Here is a 22,797-nt window from a genome sequence, read left to right as displayed (position 1 = left end):
TCCAATCACTTATTTCCATCACTACCCTTTTCATTCATTTCTACCCACATTCATCATCCCCAGACTTTAATACCATTTAAAAAATTCAATAATGATAAGTTTGTCTCGATGATAATGGTAATACATTAAAACAATGTCTTCTTTGCGAGAAATTTGCTTATTTAATTTGTTTGTTAAATTCCACTTACCGATCTTGGGTAGCGGTAAGGTACAGCCGAATTTAGGATAATTATCAATGAAGGAAACAGGAAATCACTAAAGGTGATCACGGCAAAGATCCCAATTTGTACACAGTCATATATACATACATGCACATCTAACAACAAGGATAGCATCTTGTCAGAACTTGAAAGTTTGTAAGACTGGATAGTCCCTTCAGACATGTAAGATGCAATACGGGTGAGATGATGTCATACCCGTCATTGAGGAGCAATTCAATATAATAAATATGAAGCTATTCAGGTATACTTTCAACTCGTAAAGTTGCTGATTGTACAACAGCTACATGTACATGTAGTAAAATGAATTTACTTACCGGCAAACTAAATAGTCCTCAAGGATTCTATCTATGGGTATTGATCGACAAGTGATGACCGACGAAATACTTTTGACACAAACGCTGTATTACATTAAAGTAAACCCTCTTCTCATTACATTTTCGAAAAAATAAAAACAAAACTACCATAATGAGATGGTTTCATCCCAAAATTTTATGATTATACGTGTTAAGAGAATAGTATTTAAGGTTTCATTTATTTTTAATTGCTTGAAAATATGAAAGGAACACACACAACTAAAAAGCGATAACGGCAAAAAGACTTATGTAGATATTTGACGATTTACATCGCAAGAGAGATAAACGCATGTTAAGAAACATAAAGAACATAATGTATACCTCTATATGTATAGATGGATGACGCTTCTAACTAAATGATATTAGATCGGTTAATTTATCATTGGCTCATTTGTTTCGACCAAAAGTTGGGTGTTGATTATGGGGTGTTGGATGGGTGCTATTGATACCGACGCATATACGTGCATGTACATGGAGCTTGGATATTTTTATAGAGAGATCAGACACCTTGAGGGTAAGCCTAGTAGTCGTAGTCCCATTATATCAAAATTTCTAAAATTGCGTCATTCAGAAGGAAAGATAAATTTATATCATGTTACATCATCTACATTGTAAAATTACATTGTAACGAATAAACTAAATGCCGTTTTTCCACAAACATACTAATACTTTTTTTTAAATCATATTTTATTTTTTCCTCATATCACATGTAAAAATAAATATAACATGACATCATTAACATAATTGTTTCAAGTTTACGCATAAACCCTTTATGGTAAGAAAAGGAATATATATGAATTTCAAATGTAAACTTAGAATCAATCTGCTCACATTTCTTCAACAAATTATAATCACGAAGGATAAATACAGAACAGAATCCGGGTACAACAATAACAGCAAAATCTCTATGAGCTGAATTACGGAAATACACTTATAATCTGTATATAAAACTCAAGTTATACAATAATCGTGCATGCATATTTAATCGATCATTACGATTCGTGTTAAAACACCTTGCGTAGACTGGTATGAATGTAGACATGATGTCAGAAAATGATAGAAAAATATGAAAGGCTTTGAGTAGGTATGGTGGAAATTATTTGTACGAGGTTGGACTGGCATTACTAAATAGAATTTGGTAAAATAGTATTTAGTAAAATAGTAATTTGCCACTACAACCGAGGCTTCCCTCTTTACTTTTGAAATCAAGGCCTGGGGAGCGTTTCATGAAAGGACTTGTCGGACGTTTTATCTGACAAGTCCCATTTTATCCGACAGTTACCGTAGTAACAGTGCCTCACAGCCAATCAGAATCAGAGAAAGATGTCAGATCTGACAACTTGTCGGACAAAAATGTTGATGAAACACTCCCCTGGTATTATTGTTTTATATTCTATATTTAATAAGTTTTGACAATAGATCTTGATAACCTATAGTTCTTGTACATGCACTTCATCTTTTTTAATCTGAACCCCAAAAATATTAACGCGGATTTGTGCCTGCGCCGTCACTTCACGTTCACGAGACTTGCCCGGTAGTGTCACCTCGCTGACCGGTGCACCCGAGAGATTGGATGATCTGTGCCATTGATCTGTGACGTCAATTACAGAATAGTGCACTATTCCATCATTGACGTCATGGACATGGAAGAGAACATTATCTTCAGTAAGCGTTTCCTTTTTAACATCAAGGCAAAAAAAGGTGAGAATATGTTTGGTCACATGGTGCTATTTAGACCGATCAGCATACAGGATTTAATTAATGTAGGATACAAACTGCATATGGACTTTGCAGTAATGGAATTTGCAGAATAGTTTCATAAATCCGTATGAGTTTAAAGGGACTCTAATTTCAAAATGAATTGTGAATGCCTCTTTTGACCTTTTTTGAAAAAAAGATATAAAAATATAAGAGCAATCTACACTCTAAACAATAAAATTCTATTAATTTATCACTTTAGGAGCATAGTTACTGCACACTGGGCAACTGATTTCATCGTGCCCATTAATTCACTCGCTGAGTTTAGCACCCTGAAATGTAGTCATTATACAAGCACCAAAATTGCCTATTTTAGAACTTTACTTCTGTTCATACATTTTAAAAGTCTCTTTCCCTGAAAAATGAAAATGCGTTCTTACGATGCACAGTCCTCTTTGCAAAGAGGCACTTCAAAATAAAAGAGGGAACCTCACAGCATTCTACACCACCCTATTCAGGTTGGAGTATATAACGGAAACGGTGTGCTTCGCCAATAATTAATTAATTAATTAATCAATCATTTATTTGATTAATTAATTAATCAATTAATTAATTCACTAATGGCGAATGGCAAGTAATACGTTTTCTAACTTGTTACTACTTTTTTAATAACTTAAAGGGGGTCTATATATCATGCAGCTATTTATATTAATCAAAAGACTTGGGACTAGGATGATGGTCATCCTCTCTTGGTATATACAGTCCGAATTGTGTCTGACCACTTCATACATCGAGGCTTCGGTCATTTTGGTGATTTTATCTCTACTTTGGATCACTGGATTCAAACAAAATGACGACTGCTCATACAATGAAAACATATGTGAGTAAAGTTTTATTGTGTAATGAAATCATATTTATTTATTCTCAGTTTGTTTTAGAAAGGTTTATTGAAATGGTGTGCTTATACAAAATTTGTGTGCATTTTTTGTCTATTCTAAAAGTTTATAATATTAGAATTATCTTCATCATGCCCATCATTTATTACAATTACTACTATCATAATCCTCTTGATTCTAATCATTATCATCGTTGTTCATAGTTGTTCAAGGTATCAATGTTGTTAATTATTTAAATATTTGCAGATACTACTGGCCTTCTTTGCATTGAACACAAGTAAGGCTGTTCCATATTCTAACAATGGTGGGTACATTTCGTCGTTCATCTCTAATTGAAATACAAAATTATGATGGTTAGAAAAAAATAAATTTACAGGTGAAAACAATAAGCATACCAAAAAAGACATTTATGTCGAATGAGGGGTAAAAAAAGAAGATCATTAATATTGAATATTTACTCTAAAGAAGTACATATAAAATGGCAGATAGAACTAGAAGGGTAAAGAAACATGAACAGAATACACGTAATTTATGTAAACCTTGTATGATATATATTTTGGACATGTTTATGCAAGTACTGATGACAATTGCAATATCTAATCCTAAAGAACTTATTTAACTTGGAGCAGGCTGGCAGATTTTGGCAGGTGAATTACATAAAATCCTCATGTTTTATCTTTAATTTTCATTATTCTACTTCTTTCTCAATTATGGTTAAGCAAAATGCCCAGCTGGATTCAAACACTGGAGTTCATCATGTTATTACATAGAGTCATTATCTCCGAAATCACGTGATAATGCTCAGATGACGTGTTCGAATCGCGGTTCCCGATTGGTCGACATCACATCAATCGAAGAAAATGAATTCATCCGTTCACTCGCGCTCGCTGAAAATAAAACTATCAGTTATTGGATTGGTTTGGAAGATAAGAATAAGGTCTGGCATTGGATGGACGGATCACCTTTGACCTTTACCAATTGGGACGAAGTTGGAGGCTTGGAAACGGGTTCAGACTGCATCCGATTGAGACCTGAATCACAGTATCGATGGAATGATAAGAAATGCTATCGCGGTCACTGGGCTTTATGTGAAGGTGGAGTAACGGGTTAGTGCAGATGAAAATCCATATCTTAAAATATAATGTCACATTGTAATGAACAAAGAAAAAAAAAATAGTCAAGTAGTAATTAGTGATAAGTAGATAGATAAATGGCATTTCATTAAAATTCTTCACATATTGCAGTTAACAAACTGAAATGTATGTGAATTACAAAGTTAAAGATACAAGTATACATTTTATTTATTACATTTTACAATACAATGTTCATGACAAGTGTGCAAAGTAGATAATATACTGTATACCATTTATCTTATATGATACAATTAAAATAATAAAATTACATTCATGATCGATCGATAAAATATTTGGAAAGAAGGTGAGTAAAGAATTTAGAGTTAGAGAAGTTAGATAGGAAAAAAGAAAGAAAAACCGTTAGGGAGGATCAGATTAATCCTGATAAGAACATTTGACAAATGCATAAAAAAGGAAGGGCAAGTTAGGGGCAATAAACAAGACAAACAATCCTGACAGTGATAATATACAATACGAAAAACATAATCATTCAAGGGTTTTTATTGTATAAACGGATCAGATCAGGAATTGGGCTGTTCCACATACGCTTAGTCTTTTTCATCTTGGTTCGTATATTTTTCTTGTCTTTCGTAAATTATGTATATTTTTTTCAATCGTGGGGGAATGATTTGTTCAAAGTGAAATGGATATAACAATGTCCTTTTCAGGAAGGCGACACTCAAATTTTCGACGTTTTTCTAATTGTTGTAATTTTGACATAGTAAGAGCAATAGTGTAACAATCATAATCGTTTATAAAGATAAATTCTAAGGCGTAATTTTGTATACTTTCTAAACGTTGTCTTTGGAAAATTATGAGACTTCCGCTCCAAACAGGAGCAGAATATTCAAGTATTAGGCAAATGAATGAATATTGCAAAATACTACGTTAAATAATATTATCGACTTAACCTCTTTGCCAAGCCCTATTTTGATCTTAGAAAATATGCTTTTAAGCGGAATTTGACGAAATTTTCAACTCAGAATAGGTTTTAAAAATAAGTAAGGCCATGGAACCTGCGTGTATTCTACCCCCCCCCCCCCCATTTTCTTATAACACGAAATAGAAAATATGCCCATCTTATCTTTAGTAGATATGAAGCTATTACTCGTAAAATTTTGGGGGGTTGGAAATCACACCCTTCCTGCCAGCGAAATGAGACCTACTTAGATATAATTTGATTATCCCCTATTGATACCTATGACTTGTGGCTAATGCATACATTTGATATTTGAATCTGATCTTTTTTTTTTTCATTTATCACTGTATAGAAAAACCGTTAAATGTATTATTGAATTTCGCTGACTTATTAGCAATTTTTTTTTAAGTGAGTGTAAATTCTCCTCGTCAATGTATATTTTGAGTTTTTTTTCTATTCCCTGACTGCAGAAAACGTTTGTACCAACGTGCTTGATATATTCAATTCTTCGTGTTATTTCGTGAGTACAGCCTTACTAAGTAGGGATGACGCCAAGAATTACTGCCATGGAGAAGGAGCACATCTTGTTTATATTGAGGCTGCAGACGAAAATAATTTCATTTTCGATTTTATCACCAGTGAGTTTTTCTATGATTAATTTTAATCAATATTGAGATTCAGAGAACTTACCAGGGACTGTGGGAGACACCCGGAGGAGAGATGTCATCCGTAGAGGTGTCTTCTCCACAGACATGTCCGAGGGAGGGGGTTCTAACCTCCGGGGTAAAGCCATGCCCCTGACCAGAAATTATTTTTTTTCCCACGGCAGTTCCGGACGCTTCGGAATAAGGGTACACATGCGTGAGGACTTTTCTTTACAAAATTCATTGTTGCCGCCGTTCACGTTAAAGTGATCATTTCACTTTTTTCTGATTTCAAAATTTCTCATTTTCGTTCTTGAAAATGGGCTAAACATTAGGCTTATAGTGTAAAAATACCTTCCCAAAATTTTTCAAAGTATTATATACAGGATCAATTTTAAAACCTGAGAGATGTAAACCAAAGTTTGAAAATAATTGGGAGTTGGTTTCAATGAATTTATGTATAGAGCGAATCTGTGCAACACAGCACATTATTTATTTATATTTATTATTTATTTATTTTGTTTTATTTATTTTATACTGCAGGGTAGGCCTGTTCAGTTCTTAAAACTGCTTTACAAAGGCGCCCTGCAGTTTAAAATACATGTCAAGATAAATATAAAATATATCATCAAAAAACATTCAACGTCAAAAATACAAAATACAAACTATTACAAAATATTAACTCTAGATGAACACAGCATGACCTACATACAGTGTGTATAAGGTATACACTGAATGTACAGTGCATCTAATAATAGCGTGTGTATAGGAGATACACACAGAAGGCAGTCAAAATACATGTAGCCAACAGACTTTTTGAATTGGAGAAAACTGGTCATAAGCTGGAACCCGTCTTCTAGACGGTTCTCCAAAATCAAGCTAATAAGTTGGTACTTGTATCTAAATTAGAGTTTTTCATCCTATATTGTGGTCTGTTTGAGGGTTTTGAGGACAAATACAAGCACTCATACACATGTTTCGTCTCGGTTTGAGAATTTTTTTAATCAGCTGCTCACAAAGTTAAACGATCCCTTTAACGTTACCACGAATGAATCAACACCTTCAAATTACTGGTACCCTCATCATGTACATTAGTCTCAGGCTTAGATCTATATTTAGATCCAATTTGTAAACCCATATCAAATTGCCATTAATTACAAGACAAAGTGCTAGGCTAGACTATACGGCTAGCCAAGGCTACCGCATTAACTTTATCTTAAATATGGACCTGTCTAATGCCATCGACCAACTTAACTTAGAACTTGTTAGAATTCCGAACTTTACGACCGATCGCCATTTGATGTTATAGTGTTATAGCGCCATTTGCGTCTGTCATGCGACAACTCGTCTGTCCTACACTTCGGTTAATTACGGCTAATAAAAGTATTGATCTACAACTACGAAGTTGCAACTGTGTCTTAATTTATTGTCGTGCTGGCCGCTATTGGGATTCACTCACGCCTGATTTTTTTCTGAGGCCACGTTTGAAGGACTTTGCTGAGAGGAAAACAGCCGGTTGCACCGTAAAAGTAAGTTTACCGTGAACGAGTAGTTGGTTAGATCTAGCCGTAAGTAGTGTCGGTCCCACAGCCTTACAATGGCGTGTAGTATGCCGAAAGTACCTAAGCAATGGTGCTTGGGTAAAATTGAATCCATTACATCCTTTGAAGGATGGAGGCAGAATCTTTTGTACACTTTGAATCTTGATCCTAACTTTGCTTTCTTCCTTTCTGAGTCGGTAACATGGGGTAAGAAAACAAAAGCTAACCCTACAAGGGGTTTCATAGATGACAATCCCTCTGTTCCTTCAGAATTACGCAAAACTGCTCAACAGAAAGCGAACCTACTTGATCTTATGCTAGGTCAGATTGCTAACTTTTGTCCCGTCATTGCTAGAAATTCTATTGTCCGCAATTCCACTTCTTTGAACGACATTTGGGCCACTATTAGACTTCACTATGGCTTTCAGGCAACAGGCGCTCATTTTTTTTATTTTTGCGAGATCAAGCTGGAATCTGATGAGCGGCCAGAAGATTTATATCAGAGATTACTTGCCTTTGTCGAGGACAATTTGTTGACAGTTGGTAGTGGTATTACCCATCACGGTGATCCCATCTTGGATGATGAAGAACTTTCGCCTTCCATTGAGAATTTCATTGTTCTGCAGTGGCTTCGCCTTTTGCACCCTGACCTCCCCCAGGTGGTGAAGCAAAGGTACGGCACAGAACTCCGTTCACGTACACTTGCATCCCTCAAACCTGAAATTTCTCAGGCTCTTACTAGTCTTTTGGAGTCAGTTGAATGTTCCAGGGCGATGCGTACAGCGGCTTTTCCGCCCCGTGGTCGTAGTCAGACTGCTCCCAAGCGTACTCAGTCTCGAACCCCGGCGAAGTTCCGTCCCAGGCCTTCCAAATCTTGTCCACTCTGCGTTCAGGCTGGCCGTCCTAGTGACCATTTTTTGAGTGTCTGTCCTTACCTTCCAGACTCCGATCGGCAGTACATGGCTAAGGCCAGGCAGGTTGCCAAGATTTTCGATGATGGTGGTTCCGATGATTTTGACGGTGAGGTTGACCCCCAGGAGTCATGTGACGAGACTTGTTTGTCACCAGACCCTGGCCGTGGAGGTACCTCTTCCACACTGCGTGTCCAAGTTCGCCAGTCTCCTTATTTTGACGCATTTTATGATCATCATGCTGTTCATATCACCCTCGACAGTGGTGCTACTGGGAATATGATGCGTGCTTCTACGGCCCGAGTATTAGGTTGTAACGTGTCCTCCACCACCCAGTCAGCTCATCAGGCTGATGGGTCCTCCCCGCTGCAGGTTTGTGGTGAAACCCGTTTCACCGTTTGTCGTGGCAATCATGAGTTCCATTTTGAAGGATTGGTCATTGAGAACCTTGATGTTGACGTTTTGGCTGGTACTCCATTCATGGAAAGGAATGATGTGGCCATCAGGCCAGCAAGGAGGGAGATTTCCTTGGCTGATGGTACTGTGTTCAGTTACGGTTCCTGTAGTAAGCCTAAGGCTGGTCATGCAGTGCGTCGCGCATTTGTCCTTCGTGCCCCTTCTCAAACTCCTACTATTTGGCCAGGTGAATTCCTTGAGTTTTCCCTACCTCCTGAGTTTTCTGCTGATGAGACACTTGTCTTAGAGCCTCGCTCAGATTCCCCTCCTACACCAATGATCACAGAATTCTTTCCGACTCCAGGTGTTGTCTCTAGTGTTGCTGGTAGGATCCGCATCCCAAACCTCTCTTGCGGTCCTTGTGTTATCCGTCGCAATGAACATCTTTGTCAGGTTTGTCCAGTGGTTGCCTCAGATGGCGATCAGGTTGCGCAAATTCCTCCTAGTCAGACTGCCCTCCCCTCTGTGGTGCAGGGAGGGCCGTCATTATCACAGCCTTCTCAGTCTGTTATTGTGGATCCTGATAATATCCTCCCCCCAAAGGCAAGGGGTGATTTTCAGTCTCTTCATGCAGTACATGATTGTGCGTTTAGCCCTTCATTTAAGGGTTACAATGGTGCATCTGGTCCATTCAAGGCCGTCGTGAACATGGGTCCTGTTCAGCCCCCACAACGCAAGGGTCGCCTTCCCTTGTATTCCCAAGAGAAGCTTATTGAGTTGCAGCGTAAGTTTGATGACCTGGAGAAACTTGGCGTCTTTGCACGCCCTGAGGATATTGGTGTTACGGTTGAATATGTCAACCCGTCGTTTCTTGTGAAGAAGCCGAATGGCGGCTCTCGTCTTGTCACAGCCTTTGCTGATGTTGGGCGCTACTCTAAGCCCCAGCCCTCAGTTTTGCCAGACGTTGATTCCACTCTGAGAAAGATAGGTCAGTGGAAGTACATTATTGCATCTGATCTTGCAAGTGCCTTTTATCAAATACCTCTCTCTCGTGATTCAATGAAGTATTGTGGTGTTGCTACCCCTTTCCGCGGCATCAGGGTTTACACCCGTTGTGCTATGGGTATGCCGGGATCAGAGACGGCATTGGAGGAGTTGATGTGTCGAGTGCTTGGAGATCTATTGTTTGAAGGTGTTGTTGTCAAGCTTGCAGACGACTTGTACTGTGGTGCTGACACCTGGCAGGCCCTTTTGCATAACTGGTCCAGGGTGTTACATGCACTAGCCTCCAATGGTCTTCACCTGTCTCCATCTAAGACTACCGTCTGTCCAAAAACAACCACTAGCCTATAAGATGCTTGCTCGCGTTCTCCCAAATTGCGCATCCTATCTGGGCCCCCTGGATGATTCGATTGCAGGTATGAAATCTCAAGACCGCATCTGCTGGACGGATGAGCTTCATGATGCCTTCAACAAAGCCCAGTCCGGCATCAAGTCTACTCGTACGGTTACTCTTCCCCGGCCTTCTGATCAGCTATGGGTTGTCACTGATGGATCCGTGAAGAACCATGGTCTTGGCGCAACCATGTACGTCACGAGAGACAGGACGCCTTTCGTCGCAGGTTTTTTCAGCGCGAAGCTCCGTGGTCGTCAAATCACATGGTTACCTTGTGAAGTAGAAGCACTATCCATCGCTGCTGCCACCAAGCATTTCAGCCCATACATCATCCAGTCTCACCACCCTGTCTGCATTCTTACTGACAGCAAACCTTGTGTTCAGGCTTATGAGAAATTGTGTCATGGTGAGTTTTCTGCCAGTCCTCGGGTTTCTACCTTTTTGGCCACCATTAGCAGATACCAGGTTTCCTTACGTCACCTGGCGGGCTCCACCAATGTCCCAGCTGACTTTGCGAGTAGGAATGCTCCTCCATGCCATGATGTTCGATGCCAGATCTGTACTTTCATTTCACGGATGGAAGACTCTGTTGTCCATCTTACCTCTGTTGCTGACATCCTCTCAGGAAAGATACGCCTCCCTTTCACATCTCGTCACGCGTGGGGTAGGATTCAGTCTGATTGTCCAGCCCTCCGCCGTGCCCATGCCCACCTTACTCAGGGTACTTGCCCGTCGAAGAAGTTGACAGGTATCCGTGATGTGAAGCGATATCTCCAGGTTGTCACCATCGCTCGTGATGGATTACTGGTCGTCCGCCGGGATCATGCATTCTTGCCACAGCAGGAGTGTATCGTCATTCCTCGCAATGTACTCCAGGGGATTCTTACTGCCCTGCATCTTCAACTTGGTCACCCCACATCACACCAACTCAAGCAGGTTGTCACACGGTTTATCTATGCCCTGGATCTTGATGCAGCAATTCAACAGGTGACTGTCGGATGTCATAGCTGTCTCTCCCTCCAGAATGTTCCTCGTGTTGCTACTCCCCAGTCTACAGGTGACCCTCCATGTGTCATTGGGGTGTCTTTTGCTGCGGATGTCATCAAGCGTTCTCGCCAACTCATTTTCATCCTCAGGGAGAGTGTCACTTCTTACACTGTAAGCGCTTTGATCCCAGATGAACGCAAGGAGACTCTTCGCGCAGCCCTCCTTCAGCTATGCACACCTCTCAGGCCACTTGATGGCCCTCCATCTATCGTCCGCACCGACCCTGCACCTGGATTTTCTGCTCTACAACACGATGAGTCTTTGCGCAGTCAGGGCATCACTTTGGAGGTTGGCCGTGCCAAGAACATCAACAAGAATCCTGTCGCTGAGAAGGCTGTCCGTGAGCTGGAAGATGAGCTGCTTCGTGATGATCCCCGTGGTGGTCCTGTTACTCCACTTGCACTTGCTCTGGCCACTGCTCGTCTTAACAGCCGTATCCGTGGCGTTGGTCTCTCTGCTCGTGAGCTTTGGACCCAGCGTGACCAATTCACCAGTGAACAGATTCCGTTGCATGACATGGACGTTATTACCAATCAACATGAGAAACGGCTCTCCAACCATGGGCCCAGTATGGCATCGAAGGCACCCAAACGCCTATCTTCGATGGGTGAGTCTCTTGTTCATGTTGGTGACCTTGTCTACCTGCGCTCGGACCGAACTAAGACCCAGGCCAGTTCTCGCTACCTTATCTGCAGTGTCGACAACGATTGGTGCAACATCCGCAAGTTTGTTGGGAGCCAACTCCGTTCTACGTCATACCGTGTCCGGCGCTCGGATTGCTTGAAGGTCCCCCCAGGGATTCCTACCTCCCATCCTACTCGACCGAGGGTTTCTGATGACGATGACGACGACCACCGTGATGAGGAGTTCCCCAGTCCCAGCTCGGCGGATGACTCACAATGCTTGCCTAATGCCTCTGACGTTACTGATGTGCCGGATGTCCCTTGCCCCCCTCCTGACCCCCCTGATATTCCCCACGAACTTTCTCACCCTGATGTTAGTCCTCCCCTTTCACTTTCTGGTCAGTCAGATCCCTCAGGGCCTCTTGACATCAATACCCCCGATAATGGCCGGCGGTATCCCTTACGCCGTCGTGTCCCCCCTTCGTATTTTAGCGACTACGTTTGTGATTGACTTTGGCCTGCTTTTATGTCCCTTCCCCCTCCCCATTGCCTGTGCCTTGTCCAGCTTGCCCTTTACTGATGGACTTTTGCTGATGGACACTATTTTTTGGTGTATATCTTTTGTTTTTTTTATGCATTTTTGCAGCTTTAACTTTTTGGGTGTACTTATGCATGCTAATGGGTTTTTTAATGCGTCTAGCTTTTTTTCAGCTACCAAACAAACGAAAACAGCAAGCCAGCTCTATTTAAAGATTTTGATTCTAATTTGATAGTTTATTGCTGTCAGGATCCTCACCTTACCAAACGAATACCTTTTCTCACTCCAGCTAATTCGCCTACTACCAATTGCTGCTCATTTTTGTGCTTGTGATAAGTTATGCTGCGCATTTAGTTTTTTTTTGGTTATTATTTTCGGTTTTGTGTGATGTCCCATCTGTGGGTATGTCTTTGCGCTAATGTTTGCGTATTTTCTTTGCAGTTGTTTGCGAGTTTACACTTTTATATTTTGACAATACTTTTACAAAGCTTTTTGCCTTGGATCATTGCAAAATTCTTTTCGTTTACATAAGGAAAAAGTGGTTACGCCATTTGATGTTATAGTGTTATAGCGCCATTTGCGTCTGTCATGCGACAACTCGTCTGTCCTACACTTCGGTTAACATGGTTAATTACGGCTAATAAAAGTATTGATCTACAACTACAAAGTTGCAACTGTGTCTTAATTTATTGTCGGATGGGCTTTGTAGCCTGGCTTGTTTTCATAGGTCTAGTCCGTATACAGAACTAGTATCACAAACGATTGTTGATTTTGAGTACGGGAAATTAAAAAACTTGACTGGTAAAGAAAATACATATCGATCTATTTTTTAATCAAGAGAGTTACTTTGCGAATGTAAATGCTAGCCGGGGGTTTACATAAGCAGTTTACGAGCTTTACGTGCATGCATGTTCTGTGCACTGGCATGACGTTAATTTGTGCCTGGCGTTAATACGTTCAATGCTGATACAGTGTAGATCAGAGTCTATCAATATCTAGAGACGATAGACTAGATCTAAACTAAATTTATTTAGATCTACGACTAGTTCTATATATGCCTACGGACTAGAACTACATTATTGATAAACCCCGGGTATTAAACCAAGGCTACTAAGCTCATTCGTCTAACGTATGTAAACGTAAAGTTCGGATTTAACCAGTTCCAATAACCATGACATTATTCGGCATTTGGCACTAGACAGGTCCATATATGAGATCAGTTTATGCTGTAGCCCTAGTTTAGCCTAGCATTTTGTATTTTCATTAATGACAATATGAAAAGTGATTAAGAATTGGATCTAGATACTATAACATATAAGCCTGAGGCATATGTACATGATGTAAGGGAACCAGTAATTTGATTGTGCTGATTCACAATTAATTTTGTCCACGCGCATGCATGCACTTATTCCGAAGATGCAAGGTGGGAAAACAACTTCGCGTCCAGGGGGGTTGGTTGCGAATGACCTGCGCGCAATTTGCGTTCGCCATTTTGGATTCGACAGTGAATTTATACATGTAGGGAACTGCGAACCAACTTCAAATCACCGATGTTGAGACGTTTACAAGAAAGGGCGAGGAGTGAGTCAGTGTAGAGTACGCTTAATGTCTTTTTACATGACGTGTTGCCTTTCTTACGAAAAAAGTGACACAGTTTGTTACTGGTTTTTGAGAGCGAGTATTCCCGATGGTTCGGGTAGGTGTAGCGGAGGGTAGCGGTAGTGAAGTGTAGTGGAGCCTACACGAACCATCGCCTGTGGTATGATGAGATAGTTCCAGTCATTGAAGCAAACTGTACATAAACTTCATACAAACATTATCTTAATTTTTGAATTTGTAAGGATTTCCTAAATTATGATGTTTCTTTCAAAGTTATGATTTTTATGTCTCGGTAAGATTTAGAAAATTTTATGAATTTTTTATCGCTACCCACAATATCCGTAGACCCATTTGTATAGCGTACAAATATTCGCTAATGAAACTCGGATGTATTTTATTTTCAATCTCAACACTTCAGTTTTGACATAAATACTTATTTTTGTTTATGTTGAGGTAACTCCCGAAGGAATCGGCAAGCTGTTGCTTCTTATAACCAAATATATATGAAACTTTTTTTACGTCTGTCAATCTGTCATAGTTTGCTGACCGTTATAGACGACAGAAATTACTCTCGAGCATTTGTTGTTAAAGTGGAGATAATGGCTGAGCGGGGATTCGAACTCATAACCTTTCGATCATGAGTCCAATGCTCTAACCACTAGACCACACGACCCTGTCTATTCCATTATATTCTGTTGAATATTAATGAAAATATTTATAAAAACAAAACGAACAGTTTGTACGCTTCCGTGTTTCTCTCGTTTTTCTCACAAACTTATTCTCGCTGCAGACCATACAGCGTACGCGTATAACAAAACCGAAAGCTACTGGATCGGTTTGACCCGACGTCTTCCCGGCAGCGAGAAATCTGATTTCGGTTGGATGAGTGGAGAACCACTAGTATATTCTAAACTTGGTAATCTCAACTATGGTACTGGATGTCTCCTTATAAGGAGATTCAAGAAGGGCACAAGATGGGATGCTTTTGGATGCGGTACAGCTCAAGGTTATATCTGCGAGAGAAGAGGTAACAGATTATCATTTGAAAAAAAAGTTGTCCAAATTTGTTAATGGTGAATTGCCTCTTGGTCTGCACCCACTTTGTTTACTTTCCGTTTGGTCTCATCCCATCTTTGTCTAAACTATACTTCGTCTTCTAACCATAAACAAGTGGAACGCCTCTGGCAGTCTCACCTACATCACGCGATTCAATATAGCAACAGTGCTGACTTTGAAAACCACTATAAAATAATTATTCACAAAATACACCATTCATATATAATGATGCAATACTTCGTTCATTGACATTTGACCTTGATCATGTGACCCAAAACATGTCAATGATACTTGATTACCCCTATATCCACATTTCAATGCACTGTATCTATAAACTTCGAAAGTTATGACAGCGATCTAACAATTACATTGTACCTCTAAAATGGTCAAATTTCAATGACCTTGACTTAAGTCATGTGACCTGAAATTCGCATGAGATGTTCAGTGATACTTGATGACTCTTATGGCCAAGTTTTATGAACTAGACCAATATACTTACAGAATTATGATAGTAATTCAACAAATACCCCCAACATGAACAAAGTTCATTGACCTTAAATGACCTTTGACCTTGTTCATGTGACCTGAAACTCGGACGGGATGTTCAAAGATACTTGATTACTCTTATGTCCAAGTTTCATTAAACATATTCATAAATTTTCAAAGTTATGATGGCATTTCAACAGATACTCGCATTATGACCAAAGTTCATCGATCTTTAACCTTGGTCATGTGACCTGAAATTCGCACAGGATGTTCAGTGATACTTGATTACTCTTATGTCCAAGTTGTATGAACTGGACAAAAAACTTTCAATATTATGATGGTATTTCAACTAATACCCCCAATTTGGCCAAAGTTCATTGAGCCTAAATGACCTTTGACCTTAGTCATGTGACCTGAAACTCAAGCAGAATGTTCAGTAATACTTGATTAACATTTTGTCTAAATTTCATGAACTAGGTTCATTATTTTTAAGTTATGATGACATTTCAAAAACTTTACATTCGGTTAAGGTTTGGTGTTGACGCCGCCGCCGTCGCCGTCGGAAAATCGGCGCCTGTAGTCTCACTCTGCTATGCAGGTGAGAAATAAAGCAGCGAAAATTAGTTTACATTGGTAATAGAATGATATTTACACCATGTGAACATTGGTGTGTAGACTGAGGGAATGGAGGCACTGACCCCCCCCCCCCTCCTAAACTCCATACGAGCAAAAAGAAAATCGAGAAAAAGGAAGAAATTGAAAGGATTCAGTGAGAAAGAACTATGATATCATTTTCTGAATAAATAAAACAAGCATTTTTTTCGCTTGTTTCGCTTTCTCGCGAAAAGCAGAAAAAAAACACAAATCTATCGCTCCTTATCCCTTTTCAACGAATATTAAAATTAAAAAAACGAGTTAATTGAAATATACCGTTCATGATTTAATTGTTAATAAATTGTGTTATTCTGAAGCAGTGGAAATAACGATTTCAAAATGTTTTTATCACCTCAGCTTTCGCAGAAAAAAAATCATACGCTGATAATGTAATTGAAATGTTTTTGGGGTTTTTCTTTGTAGATATGTCGGTAACTCGGAATCAACAACGATTCAAAATGAAACTCGGAAACAGCATACCTATTCTCGAATCTGTCATCGATGACGTCACAGCAGGGACTCCTATTCGGTGTGCGTCTCTCTGTTTATTTCATCCAGAGTGTGTATCGTTTGCCTACCAAAGTGTAGACAGAAGATGCGTCATAGCGAACAGCAGAGATTGGACGAATGTCGAAGCCCAAGGATTTCGCCATTACCTCCTGATTGAATGATTGATGTACTCTGATATAACTCACCCTCTCCCCTCAAAAGAATCAATAATAATTAAATAATTAACTAAATTCATAAATGAAAAGAAAAGAAATGGAGCTTAGGTCCAGTGATTCCACTGACTAGCCTAAATTTGGGGTTATAACCATCAGGGATGGATCCAGTATTTCATTGAGGTGGCAATTTTGAAATCATGCGAGCAAATTTTCGGTGGTGGATATACCTACACTTCATGAAAGGAATGGGTGGGTGGGTGGGTGGGTGGGGGGTAATCGACAAAGGTGAAGCAGTCAAAGTCATCATTCGTGGCAATGATACTTTTATGTTCGATGAGCGAGCTTATGTCTTGAGCTGGCTAATATATTCCTCTTGGTGTTTTCGAGTAGTAGTGTTTTGTTAAGTTGTTGATACAGTTTGAAGCGGCTGCCTGGGCACCTTTGCTTTTGTTAAGGTAAGGTTATTAACATTTTCATTTAGAATGTGTTCTTCCTCCGGTAAGATCGGAGATCAACAGCACCGTTGGAATCGTGTGTTTAGAGGAAAGAAAAAACCCGATAAGAGATAGATGAAAGGAAAAGTGTTCAATTCAAATTGACTCTTCAGTGATCTTTCAAAATGCTAGAGTTCGTTTTCCTTATGTTTTGCTCTGTACCACAAGGTATTATCCACTTTAGTTTAGTTGGGATTATTTTGCTTCATTCATTTATCTTCGGTTTCGTTTCACTGGAGCATGCTCTTTCAAAAGGCGCTGTCACACCTTGGCGTTTTAGACAGCGTATGCCCGACGTATCAAAATTTCTCTAAAACGTCGGCATACGCTGAACTTTGTTGTTTTTTTTTCAACTCTGGGCGTATACTTAACGTATTCATAACGAGTTGGACGTACACATAACGTATTAGTAACTTATATCGAACGCTTCGTTAACTTATAAGTAACGTATTCCAACGAATGCTTAGCGTATTGCTGGCGTACACAACTTATGCCCTACGATAGCCTAACTTAAGGCGCTGTCACACCTTGGCGTTTTAGACAGCGTATGCCCGACGTACATGTATGAGGAATTTGGCGAATACGCTGGCGTACGTCGAATACGTTACGGGTAAGTTTTGCATACGTTAAGAGTACGCTAAAACACGCTGGTATACGTCGTCATACGGCGAGGTCGTCGAAAAATTTTGTGCAAGCACAAAATTTTTCGACGTATGCCAGCGTATGGCTCTACGTCCCGCATACGCGGGCCATAAGTTGTAGGCAAGTTACGCGATCGTTGATACACGTTGACACACGTTACTCGTAAGTTACTCATAAGTCGATGTACGTCGAGATAATGTCCAGCATACCCTAAAACTTACTTCTAACCTATGAGTAACGTGCTTTGAACGTATGTGTAACTTAACTCCAACGTATATTGACGTATGAAGACGTGCTCCGGATGACCACAAAACTTACTGAACGTGTTTATAACTTACAGGTACCGTATAATGGCGTATTGACAACGTTTATAGGAATTGGTATACAAAGGTGGGGTTCACAGGAGTTTTCTTCGGCATGGCGGTGGTGTTGATACGGTGATGTATCGTGCGGTTATGATTTGAATAGTCGAGGGCAGCCTTTTTATAGGCTATGACACGTGTTCGTCAGCGATACGCTGCCGCGCGCTATGCGTAAGTTAGGCTATCGTGGGGCATAAGTTGTGTACGCCAGCAATACGCTAAGCATTCGTTGGAAATAGTTAACGAAGCGTTCGATATAAGTTACTAATACGTTGTGTATACGTCCAACTCGTTATGAATACGCTAAGTATACGCCCAGAGTTAAAAAAAAAATCAAAGTTCAGCGTATGCTGACGTTTTAGAGAAATTTTGATACGTCGGGCATACGCTGTCTAAAACGCCAAGGTGTGACACCACCTTTACGCATAGCGCGCGGCAGCTGACGAACACGTGTCGTAGCCTAAAAAAATGCTGCCGCTCGACTAACGCGTGTCAACGTGTATCAACGATCGCGTAACTTGCCTACAACTTATGACCCGCGTATGCGGGACGTATGAGCCATACGCTGGCATACGTCGAAAAATTTTGTGCTTGCACAAAACTTTTCGACGACCTCGCCGTATGACGACGTATACCAGCGTGTTTTAGCGTACTCTCAACGTATGCAAAACTTACCCGTAACGTATTCGACGTACGCCAGCGTATTCGCCAAATTCCTCATACGTCGGGCATACGCTGTCTAAAACGCCAAGGTGTGACAGCGCCTATATATCCAATAATCTCAAAACAAATAGCCAGCGAAACTCAGATTGATTTTTATACGATACTGTTTTTTAAAAGTTTTTATTACCTTCAGCGGCCTCGTTAGCGCAGTAGGCAGCGCGTCAGTCTCATAATCTGAAGGTCGTGAGTTCGATCCTCACACGAGGCAGGCTGCTACCATTTTTTAAATTGAATTTTGGTCGCAAGTCTTTGTCTTTTTCTGAACAATGCATATTAGAAAACTGCACGCATATGACGTTGCAACTGATAACTTCGATTTCAAACCATCTTTACATCAGTTTGTAACCAAACCCGCCCTCTGCCCTCCTCACCGCCACTATGACGTCATCACTGGTACCCCGATACTGGAATGAATTAATAGATTAATCTGAAAGACAACTATTCAATAATTTTCTTTTTTTTTACAACAAACGGATTCCCAAAATAAAACTAAAAATCATGTTTAGACAATTTTTCTTACAATTAATTTTCCCCAAAACAATCGTGACAATCGTAACATGTTCGTAAAACATGCGAATTGTGCATTTTTTTAATTTAACTAACCCCTCAACACCTACGATTTCTACGTATTCTGTGTTCCCAGATCCTATAAGGTTTCTGCGACATAATTTAGGCTCAATTTTGCAATTGAAAAACACAATTTTACTGTCATTATACACGTATACAAGATGCACACTGGAACGCACACGTAAACAAAAAAAAAATTGTCTTTTTTTATTGCCGAGCAGGTTAAACTTTGCGACAGCATCTTAGACTATACAGGGGGTTCAAACTTGCACCCTGCCGCCAGCCGCGGGCCTGGGCAGGCGCAGTGGTGAGTCAAAGTTGCAACTATACTCGATTAGTTGCTCTGCACCTTTTCCCGCAAAGTTACACCTTTCTTGCAACCCTATTTCTTAGTGCATTTTATTGTAAATAGTGAAGATGATTTTATCTATTTGCAAATGACTGAAAGTTTGCATTACTTTCAGCGGCCTCGTTAGCGCAGTAGGCAGCGCGTCAGTCTCATAATCTGAAGGTCGTGAGTTCGATCCTCACACGAGGCAGGCTGCTACCATTTTTTTAATTGAATTTTGGTCGCAACTCTTGGTCTTTTTCTGAACAATGCATATTAGAAAACTGCACGCATATGACGTTGCAACTGATAACTTCGTTTTCAAACCATCTTTACATCAGTTTGTAACCAAACCCGCCCTCTGCCCTCCTCACCGCCACTATGACGTCATCACTGGTACCCCCGATACTGGAATGAATTAATAGATTAATCTGAAAGACAACTATTCAATAATTTTCTTTTTTTTTACATTATGGAGTGATTGAAAAGTCATCGGTAACTCAGGAAGTTAAATATGTTCAGTCATGCAAAGTATAAAGTAGTCTACAAATGAGCTTTTTCGAAAGACCATATCCAGTAACTTACACAGCTGAGGGGGGGGGGAGTTTCACATCAGCCTTATATAAAACTGTAAAATTGGGATTGGTTAACATTGCCTTAATCCATTCTAACTCTACATTTTATTTCAAAATAATCAATTTGCTCAGATAGGAAATGGTGGATCACGTGGAATGGGTTTGACTAAAGCTTTAAAACACACACCTAAGCAAAATGGCTGGTACCCCATATTCAAATATTTCTAAAAAGTTTGATAAAACAGTTACCGAAATTATAATCTTTGCCGAAAAACCGGATTCCCAAAATAAAACTAAAAATCATGTTTAGACAATTTTGCTTACAATTAATTTTCCCCAAAACAATCGTGGCAATCGTAACATGTTCGTAAAACATGCGAATTGTGCATTTTTTTAATTTAACTAACCCCTCAACACCTACGATTTCTACGTATTCTGTGTTCCCAGATCCTATAAGGTTTCTGCGACATAATTTAGGCTCAATTTTGCAATTGAAAAACACAATTTTACTGTCATTATTATACACGTATACAAGATGCACACTGGAACGCACACGTAAACAAAAAAAATTGTCTTTTTTTATTGCCGAGCAGGTTAAACTTTGCGACAGCATCTTAGACTATACAGGGGGTTCAAACTTGCACCCTGCCGCCAGCCGCGGGCCTGGGCAGGCGCAGTGGTGAGTCAAAGTTGCAACTATACTCGATTAGTTGCTCTGCACCTTTTCCCGCAAAGTTGCACCTTTCTTGCAACCCTATTTCTTAGTGCATTTTATTGTAAATAGTGACGAGTGAAGATGATTTTATTTATTTGCAAATGACTGAAAGTTTGCATTACTTTCAGCGGCCTCGTTAGCGCAGTAGGCAGCGCGTCAGTCTCATAATCTGAAGGTCGTGAGTTCGATCCTCACACGGGGCAGGCTGCTACCATTTTTTTTAATTGAATTTTGGTCGCAACTCTTGGTCTTTTTCTGAACAATGCATATTAGAAAACTGCACGCATATGACGTTGCAACTGATAACTTCGTTTTCAAACCATCTTTACATCAGTTTGTAACCAAACCCGCCCTCTGCCCTCCTCACCGCCACTATGACGTCATCACTGGTACCCCCGATACTGGAATGAATTAATAGATTAATCTGAAAGACAACTATTCAATAATTTTCTTTTTTTTACATTATGGAGTGATTGAACAGTCATCGGTAACTCAGGAAGTTAAATATGTTCAGTCATGCAAAGTATAAAGTAGTCTACAAATGAGCTTTTTCGAAAGACCATATCCAGTAACTTACACAGCTGAGGGGGGGGGGGGAGTTTCACATCAGCCTTATATGAAACTGTAAAATTGGGATTGGTTAACATTGCCTTAATCCATTCTAACTCTACATTTTATTTCAAAATAATCAATTTGCTCAGATAGGAAATGGTGGATCACGTGGAATGGGTTTGACTAAAGCTTTAAAACACACACCTAAGCAAAATGGCTGGTACCCCATATTCAAATATTTCTAAAAAGTTTGATAAAACAGTTACCGAAATTATAATCTTTGCCAAACAACCGGATTCCCAAAATAAAACTAAAAATCATGTTTAGACAATTTTTCTTACAATTAATTTTCCCCAAAACAATCGTGACAATCGTAACATGTTCGTAAAACATGCGAATTGTGCATTTTTTTAATTTAACTAACCCCTCAACACCTACGATTTCTACGTATTCTGTGTTCCCAGATCCTATAAGGTTTCTGCGACATAATTTAGGCTCAATTTTGCAATTGAAAAACACAATTTTACTGTCATTATACACGTATACAAGATGCACACTGGAACGCGCACGTAAACAAAAAAAATTATTTTTTTATTGCCGAGCAGGTTAAACTTTGCGACAGCATCTTAGACTATACAGGGGGTTCAAACTTGCACCCTGCCGCCAGCCGCGGGCCTGGGCAGGCGCAGTGGTGAGTCAAAGTTGCAACTATACTCGATTAGTTGCTCTGCACCTTTTCCCGCAAAGTTGCACCTTTCTTGCAACCCTATTTCTTAGTGCATTTCATTGTAAATAGTGAAGATGATTTTATCTATTTGCAAATGACTGAAAGTTTTTATTACCTTCAGCGGCCTCGTTAGCGCAGTAGGCAGCGCGTCAGTCTCATAATCTGAAGGTCGTGAGTTCGATCCTCACACGAGGCAGGCTGCTACCATTTTTTTAATTGAATTTTGGTCGCAACTCTTGGTCTTTTTCTGAACAATGCATATTAGAAAACTGCACGCATATGACGTTGCAACTGATAACTTCGTTTTCAAACCATCTTTACATCAGTTTGTAACCA

The 22,797-nt window shown here is 39.9% G+C and overlaps 1 protein-coding gene and 4 non-coding genes across 5 annotated transcripts; all 5 read left to right on the top strand.

The window, feature by feature from the left end:
* Positions 1-14,711: 14,711 nt before the first annotated feature.
* On the top strand, positions 14,712-16,792 carry LOC121409396. Its single transcript, XM_041601332.1, has 2 exons — positions 14,712-14,942; positions 16,535-16,792. The coding sequence occupies exons 1-2, from the start codon at positions 14,798-14,800 to the stop codon at positions 16,780-16,782; spliced, it is 393 nt and encodes a 130-aa protein (XP_041457266.1). The 5' UTR covers positions 14,712-14,797; the 3' UTR covers positions 16,783-16,792.
* Positions 16,793-19,132: 2,340 nt separating this feature from the next.
* Positions 19,133-19,205, top strand: TRNAM-CAU. Its single transcript has one exon. It is a non-coding gene; the product is annotated as a tRNA-Met (tRNA).
* Positions 19,206-20,030: 825 nt separating this feature from the next.
* TRNAM-CAU lies at positions 20,031-20,103 on the top strand. Its single transcript has one exon. It is a non-coding gene; the product is annotated as a tRNA-Met (tRNA).
* Positions 20,104-21,312: 1,209 nt separating this feature from the next.
* Positions 21,313-21,385, top strand: TRNAM-CAU. Its single transcript has one exon. It is a non-coding gene; the product is annotated as a tRNA-Met (tRNA).
* Positions 21,386-22,584: 1,199 nt separating this feature from the next.
* On the top strand, positions 22,585-22,657 carry TRNAM-CAU. Its single transcript has one exon. It is a non-coding gene; the product is annotated as a tRNA-Met (tRNA).
* Positions 22,658-22,797: the final 140 nt, after the last annotated feature.

This window comes from Lytechinus variegatus, chromosome 2 (genome assembly GCF_018143015.1).
Source record: "Lytechinus variegatus isolate NC3 chromosome 2, Lvar_3.0, whole genome shotgun sequence".
Classification (NCBI taxonomy): Eukaryota; Metazoa; Echinodermata; class Echinoidea; order Temnopleuroida; family Toxopneustidae; genus Lytechinus; species Lytechinus variegatus.
This window is presented reverse-complemented; position numbering and strand designations above follow the sequence as displayed.

Coding starts and splice junctions, on each gene's coding strand:
- LOC121409396 (XM_041601332.1), top strand. CDS start 14,798: ATGAGTGGAGAACCACTAGTATATTCTAAACTTGGTAATCTCAACTAT. Junction 14,943..16,534: donor TTATATCTGCGAGAGAAGAG/GTAACAGATTAT, acceptor TTTTCTTTGTAG/ATATGTCGGTAACTCGGAAT.